At 33.5% G+C, this 8,421-nt stretch overlaps 1 protein-coding gene across 1 annotated transcript; it reads right to left on the bottom strand.

Moving 5' to 3' along the window:
• Positions 1-4,353: 4,353 nt before the first annotated feature.
• LOC121739750 lies at positions 4,354-6,960 on the bottom strand. The gene is made up of 2 exons (XM_042132302.1): positions 6,676-6,960; positions 4,354-6,512 (listed from the first exon to the last, which is right to left on the bottom strand). The coding sequence occupies exon 2, from the start codon at positions 6,506-6,508 to the stop codon at positions 4,745-4,747; it is 1,764 nt and encodes a 587-aa protein (XP_041988236.1). The 5' UTR covers positions 6,509-6,512; positions 6,676-6,960; the 3' UTR covers positions 4,354-4,744.
• Positions 6,961-8,421: the final 1,461 nt, after the last annotated feature.

Here is an 8,421-nt window from a genome sequence, read left to right as displayed (position 1 = left end):
ATATTATGATATTATGCTACCAAAAAGTAAGATTTGCACAAGGCATATCTTAGGGTATAGGGCTTCTGAAGGTTCTGTTGCTGATCGGAACTCCTGATTCCTTTATATATAACTAGCGGCCCGGCCCGGCTTCGCACGGGTGGACATTGGTTTTTAAATTATTTTTTTTAAATAAAGGTAGTCAATCTTTAAGTTAAGCAGAACATAAAAATAGTTTACATTATTTAGCCTGCAACTACTATATTATAATTATTATGTACATATAACACATTTTTATTGTATTTTTTTTTATATTTTTATATTTTAAGTGTTATGTTTGATTATTTTATCCTTACCTGCAGAACTATAAGACTATAGTACATCACTTTGCGATAAGTAAGTATAGTCTATAATTTATAAAGCATAAGCAAGAAGGAATATTTTGGTAGATTTTTCACACAATTATTAACACTTAATACGGTTCCCTTTTTTCTCTCATTAAATATAGCCTATATTCAGCAGAAATAGTGTGGATTAAAAAATATGCATTAATACTTCCATCGTACATCGGCATCGTGGGTATCGCAGACACAATAGATCTTCAATTGTTATGCTGGCAGCCGGCTGCCGCTATTGGAGATTTATAGTTAAAGAAATTAATTAATTATAATAGCAATCAAAAATCATAGTCATTCAAAACTTATTTTAAAAAGTTCTAAAAATATTACTTTCGTAGTCATAACTTTTAAAGCTTTTTTGAAATTAGGATTATAATAATGAAGCACGATAGTCTACATCAAATCAATAAAGCAGCACCCGGCTGTCGCATAACTATTGAAAATCTATTGTGTCTGCGATTCCCACGATCGAGGTAATATTTACGTGGACTCTCCGGGCGAGTCTGTGGCACTGATAATTAAATCTCTCCCCTACCGCACGCACACCCGCGCATCGCGCCTTGACGCCCAATTCGCAACGTGCAGCAGAAATCGTAATATTTTAATTTCGCCATAACATTAAAACCAAACGTCCAATTTTAATCATTCAAAGACCAAATATTATCTACATTAACTGTACTTAGTGATGAAATAATTTATTTTGATAAGGGTCAATAGCATGATTTAAATAAACGCATTTAAATATAGTCCAAAAAAAATTCTAGATTTTTTAATAAAAAAATGGTTATTGTGCCTCACTCAACATAGATAGGTATAGTGTGTCGCGGACTTTTTTGTAGATATTTAAAAGATCTATAATTACTTAGAACATTTTATGCCTCTATCTTTTATAGTTTAGGCAGCGTACGCAAAATAAGTAACTTTTCTGGTTGATTTTTTAAACCTTGCGTCCGAAAATCCCAAATATCTTACGGAACCTTATATTTTTCCAAAATAAAAATTAGCCTATGTTCAGCAGAAATAATGCAGGATTCCAATGGTAAAAGAATTTTTCAAATCGGTCCAGTAGTTTCGGAGCCTATTCGACTCAAACAAACAAACAAACAAACAAACAAACAAACAAAAAATCAAATCTTTCCTCTTTATAATAGTATATAGTAAGTAGTAGTATATAATATAATATTATTAGGTATGTATATTCCTATATCCTTTAGGTATATTATTATGTATGTGTTTCAGCGTTGTTTAAAATACTGTAAGCACATGCCGCTAAGTAAATTATATTAAGTAATCATCATGATCACCACCATCATTACACCATCCATAACCACAATATTATGATGCTTTTGTTATTTTTTAGGGTTCCAAATGGCAAAAACAGAACCCTTATAGATTCGTCATGTCTGTCTGTCCGTCCATATGTCACAGCCACTTTTCTCCGAAACTATAAGAGCTATTATAGAGTTGAAACTTGGTAAGTGATGTAGTCTGTGAACCGCATTAAGATTTTGATACAAAAATGGAAAAATTATTAAAAATTTTAGGGGTTCCCATAGGTACAACTAAAACAAAAAAAAACCACCTAACCTATGCGTGTGGGGTATCTATGGATAGTGTAGGTCTTCAAAAATCATATTGAGGTTTCTTATATCATTTTTTTCTAACCTGAATAGTTTGCGAGAGAGATTCTTGCAAAGTGTCCCCCCCCCCTAACTTCTAAAGTAGGGACATGATAAGTCTAAAAAAATATATTATGATGTACATACATTACTATAAAAACTACCAACGAAAATTAATTTGAACGAGATCTAGCTAGTAGTTTTTTTAATAGTACGTCATAAATGGTAAACCTTAAATTAACTTTCATTAAAGCAACTGAAATATAAAAATAAATTAAAAACCTTTTAATTTCATAAAAATAAACCTTACCGGATCAGAATCGAAATTGGTTCTTAATATACTTACATAGTTAATTGTTACTTCAAGCGTTATTTTATTCAGGTTTTCAGGAATCTGAGAGTAAGAGGTAGGTTAAAGAGAAGAGAAAAATATAATATCCCGGCTTCTGTAGTCGTCTATCCTCTATCTCCGTCACATATTCCTGTCCCCTGTCTTGTGGCCCCTTTCCCCTGTCCACGCCAAGCGGTATTCGAAGAAAGAATTTTCAAAACGATATCTGTGGTTCCAGCCCCGCCGACGAAAGTTACTAAATAAGACTGGGTTGCACCAGAGGCGCGGTTAAAGTTAAATTTAAAGTTAAAGTTATAGTAAAGGCAAATTTAACTTTAACTTTAACCTTAACTTTGCCCGGAGAAATTGACAGATGACAGCTGATCCAACAAGGTTATAAATGCACCTGGGCACAGGAGAACTGTCAAAAATGGCGGTTTTTGTATGATGGCATCGTTAGTTCCTTTTTTCGCCACATGCATTTAAAACCTTGTCGAGCTCATAAATAGCATGGCATCTTGATGGCGTCCATTTTTAACTTTAACCAAAGATTTGACATTTTGCATTGTAGTTAAAGTTAAATTTACAGTTAAAGTTAGTTGGTGCAACCCAGTCTTGAGCTTTCAATGTTCCAGGGTCTTTAAAGTAAATTACAAATTTCGTTTGTAATACTATAATATTAATCCTTATCCAAATAAAATAGTTGTTGATGAGTAGGTATTCAATTTTCTAAATCTCGCGGACGAATTTTTATTATCAACATGAATTTCCCTATTTTTAAAAATGTTAAATGATGTAAAATAATTTAATTACATTATTTTATTATGTTTTAATTGCTGTTACATTAACTATAACTATTACTAATAGTAAACATTGTTAAAATAAGTTAAAATAGTTATGAGAACCTAACCTAACCTAACACCATACTAACACCATCTATGGAGTAATAGATATTCAAATAAAACATTTTATAATACTGACATCTAGTGACAAGTAGATTGTGTTTATCCAAAGTAGTGTAAAACGGCTTAGTTTTATTAACTGAGTTCGAAAACAGATGGCGCTTTTAATTATGAATAAAAAATATAATCGACATTCAAAATATGAGAACAAAATAATTTTCTGTGAAAGTACGGTAATACAACTGAGCAGTTACTTAAACAATCTAACGGCCTTAGTCCTTACTCAGGGACATATTTTAATGCTGATAAAACTTCAATTTAATGAAAAGATTGCCAAAAAAAATTGTAAGGCAGTCATCTATTCTTACTTACTTCAACTGAAACATGTTAGTTAAGGTAGCTAACTAGCTACCGAAAAAACAAAAGAAATTACCGTAATAAAATAAACCAATTTTTTATATAATATTATAATGATTATAAAAGAAAATGTTCAGGTGTGAAAAACTAACCTAACTGAAAAAAAACCGGCCAAGTGCGAGTTGGACTCGCCCATGAAGGGTTCCGCAGCAGCAATAAGGTTTATTTTTATGAAATTAAAAGGTTATTGATTTATTTTTATATTTCAGTTGATTTAATGAAAGTTAAATTAAAGTTTACTCTCTCGCAGACTATTCAGGTTAGAAAAAAATGATATTAGGAACCTCAATATGATTTTTGAAGATCTATTAATAGATACCCCACACGCATAGGTTAGATGAAAAAAATTTTTTTTTTGTTTCAGTTGTACCTATGACCCCTAATTTTATTATAACTTTTCCATTTTTGTATCAAAATCTTAATGCGGTTCTCAGACTACATCTACTTACCAAGTTTCAATAGTATAGCGCTTATAGTTTCGGAGAAAAGTGGCTGTGACATATGGACGGACAGACAGACACAACAGACATGACGAATCTATAAGGGTTCCGTTTTTGCCATTTGGCTACCGAACCCTAATTACTGTTTTATGCAAGAGCACAATAACAATAGTTATTCTTACTACTAGGTAAAACAAAAACATTACAATTCCTGGTATACAAGCCTGTATTTTCACAAAAATTTCATAAGAAATTAACAATATTTCCCTAAGAATTATAATCAAGACCTTAATTAGTGTATAACATTGTTACAATCATGGAAAATGTAATACAATTTAATAACCTTAGATGGCACTTTATAATACAAATTTCATTTGTTACATACGTGCAATAATTTTATCTATACAATAAATATTACTAGAGACTAAATACATTATCATTAGTTTGTTTAATAGTTCAATGCTAAAAAAAGCACCATTATCAATTATTACATTCACAGCTTAATTACTTGCTGCATATCTCGGTGCAATAAACAACTGAGTACTAAATATCTGTCATGATATATTATACTATACTCAAGCATTCAGAATATTAGGTATTATCTTGTAATAGTCTCAACAGGGTTAAAACAACAAAACACAAATTAAATATTTTAAAATTAACAGAAAAACTTTCTCTGTTTTAAAGGTTCATCATCACTATCACTGTCCGTGAAACACGTAGCAAAACCACTTTTATCTCTCAAAGAGTCTTTTTGTGATAATTGTCCTGACACATTGTTCGCTTTTGTCACTTGTCTAGTTCTTCTAGATGAACGTAATTGGACACAAGAGGATTCCCCTACTACATTCTTTTCACTTTCATCACACAAGTCTTTTTTATTGTTTCTGTGAGACTTACTACGAGGAGTCAGGGAATTACTTTTTCTAGACCTTCTGCCTCCTACGTTTAAGGTGGGACTGGAACTCACTGGTTCACCACTATTGTCAACATTGAGTCTCGTGCAAGCTGACACTTCTGGATCCGCATCAGCTCCAATCCTTCTTCCGCTCCTAGTTTTAGATACTGTGTTTGCAGAGTTTTCCTTGCGCTCTGATTTACTTTCTTTGGGCATGTTGGCTTTTGTTGCTTTTTCTGAAGCATTCACTTTAAGAGCATCTCTTTCAGAGTCAACTATCGACACTTTTCTTTGCCTCGTTGGATACCTGGATGCATTACTACTTCTGGACTGAAAAGATGCTTCATGATTAGCGACTGTATTTCTTTGTCTTATATTCTTTTGGGAGTCGAGTTCCTGAGTATTTTTAATGTTTACAAATTTAAGCTGGGATGTGCTTTTATCTACATTATTAGTTGCATCCTGTTCCACAGTAACCAGATTAATAATATTTTGTGATGAGTCAGTGCTGCAGTTTAAGACTGCTGCAGTTGGGTTCCCTGTATTTGCTGACTTATTTACATACAATAAAATATTATCATTAGCATTCTTTTTAATTTTGACTTGATTCCTGTTTCCTTTACTCTGGACTTTAGTAGCAGTTTTAGATGAGTGCACTTTAGTGGAGCGTATGTAGTTTGCGGTGAACCCAGAAACGTCACTTGAATCCTCATAGTTACCATTTGTTTCATTTTTATTATGTACTGGCAAGTCTGTTTTCTCATTGGGCTCTACTTTAATTTCAAGTTTGTCCTGTGCTGTTATAGCACTAGCATTTAAAATTTCAAACGAATCATTAAGTTGACTATAATTATTATTGGTTTGTCGAACTTTACGAAGGCTTCTCCTTAGATTAGTGTTAGGTGTGGAAGTGCATACTTTGTTTATCTTGGGTACCTCCTTGTTCCTTTTTTGTACTTTTGGTTTTTTAGGCTTCCGTTGAACTGCTGGTTTAATTTTGAAATCTATGCTGGAAGCCAATGAATCAGATTGTAGACTTTTTGGAGCTTTAATATTTTTGCTTAGTGACTTGTCAAAGAAAACATTCTGCTGCTTCTCTGATGATTCAGATTCATTGAGGAGTTTCAATTTCCTCTTTTTGCTCTTAGGCTGAGAAACCTCAGCATTTGGGGTACTTTTCAATGTATCTTTTGAGCAGTGAGCTTGCTCATTTTGTCTCTTTATAACGTTATCATAGTTAAGAAGGCAAGGTGCCCTTTTAGTGGTCACCCAATACGATATTTCATCCATCATGTTCATAAAGGGACTGGGTTCTCGGTTGCGCGTTGCAGGGGGCATTGGTGGCGGGAAAACTGGTAAATTATATTGGTGAATGCGCATGGCCTGTGCAGGGAACGGAAAAGGCAGCCTAGCAGCGAAAGCCAACTGCAGCCCCCTTGCATAAGCGTTTCGGCGCTTCCATTCGATTTCACGACTGAATATATCTGCTGGTGTAGGATATTTTTGTCCATTTTTACATTCCATGCAACTATAAATAAAAAATGTACATCGTTAGAACATAACTACAAAGTTATAACTAATAATTATATTACAAATGCCGTAATGGCAATTCGCAACAACTGTCAAACTACACAAAAATTATGTCGCCGTATTCGCATCTACAAAATATGAAAAGTTCTTATAATACTTACTTATAAGCCGAATTTTTAATAAAGTTTTATAGACTAGTGTATAAAACAATCAAAATATTGCAAATATTACGTAAATTATTCATATTATGTTGTATGTATGCTTTGAAATGCAACTGCAAACACCACTGGCTTCAAAGGATGCCCTGTTCCTAAATTTATCGAGTTTTACTTTTTAGTTGCTATGCTGCTTTTCGTATAGAAAATTTGTTTAGTTATTAGTTTATCAATTTCATTTCCTCGATGTTCAATTTTATTGAAAATTGTAAACGACAAAATACAACAAAGATTGTAAGACAATAGACAATAAATATTTTTTTTAAGGAATCAATTGACCACAGAATATAGACAATAGATTCATAATCATAGATAAATGATAAATCTAGGGTAAACATAAAAATGACAAGTATTGGACAGTACCAGTCATTAGACAAAGCAAAAACACAATATATTATTTTATAAAGGCGTTCGCTGCGTTGAGCGTGTACCCGGCGCGGGCGCCGCGCCCGCCTATTACTTATATGCTGGCACTCGACATAGGCGAACGCGTTGGCCCAATGTGTAGAACGGGCGTTCACGCGTTGGCCGACGCGATTTATTTCGAGAATACCCTTTAAAAAACTTTTTCTTGTCCACATTTACAAAGTAATTATAAGCTGTGAATAAATATACAGCTGCAGCTGTTAGCGACTCAACATCCATTTTGAATCCGTCCGCACATTGGCGCGATCCAAAGCATACTGAACGACCTTCCTATGTGTGGATAAGGGGGATATTAGATTATCATATATATTGGATCCGAGATCATTGAGTCAATACTCAATGGTATTGGATAATGTTATATAGACATATGATTAATTTCTTCCTTGATCATAGATTTTTGACATTTGCTGAGAGATTGGATCCAATACGGTCATAGAAATAGGTGTTGCCAGTTATTTAATATAAAAAAGAGTTTTTAATTCTTTGTTCGTTAATATGTTTCAAATAATGCAATGTAATTATTTTTCTAATTATATACTTGGATAATCTTGCTGAAATAACAAAAAACAAGCCATATTAAAAATGACGATGTCTTTAGACAAATCGAATTCTCTGAGATCTAGTAACCCTGACGTCAATACCTGTCAGCGTTAGCGCTCTCCATTGGCTATTGAAACCACATATGACGTAAAATAGGATCAATGAAATATGATAATGTAATATGCAGATATGATCAAATGAGCATATATATTGGATCCTATATATGATCATAGAAATGATCATATATAAATGATAATGTAATACCCCCCTTACTCACAAACGCCGCTGCAAGCGCACCGCCAACGCGTCTGCCAACGCGTTGGCCGACGCGTTCGTTTATATGGGGAGGCGGCCTTAGGTATAGTAAAGCCGGCGCCAGACATGTGTTCAAATACGCAAATATAATGCGTCAAGAAACTAGAAAGTCATGACATGACAGGCGTAATCGCGACGTAATCACGCTTAAAAGGTGTATTTTTTTCTTTATATTTTCACAGAGAAAGCTTATTACATTTTAAATATGCCACCTTGCACATTTTTATCTCTAAAATTAATAAAGTTCTCTTATTTTTTATTTCATTTAAAATTTTTCCCGCCTGTCATGAGTCATGACTTTATTGACAGACTATAGCTACAAATTCACCAAGTGTGTATCGTTTTTAGCGCGAAGCTCTACGCATAATATGCGGCCGCGGCAGCCGGCAATAGGCCATAGCACGAATGAAT

Source organism: Aricia agestis, chromosome 2, assembly GCF_905147365.1.
Source record: "Aricia agestis chromosome 2, ilAriAges1.1, whole genome shotgun sequence".
NCBI classification, from domain to species: domain Eukaryota; kingdom Metazoa; phylum Arthropoda; class Insecta; order Lepidoptera; family Lycaenidae; genus Aricia; species Aricia agestis.
Note: the sequence above shows the minus strand (reverse complement) of the source record. Positions and strands in the feature narration are given on the sequence as shown.

Bases quoted from the DNA above. Each gene is read 5' to 3' on its own strand.
- LOC121739750 (XM_042132302.1), bottom strand. From the start codon at position 6,508: ATGGAATGTAAAAATGGACAAAAATATCCTACACCAGCAGATATATTC.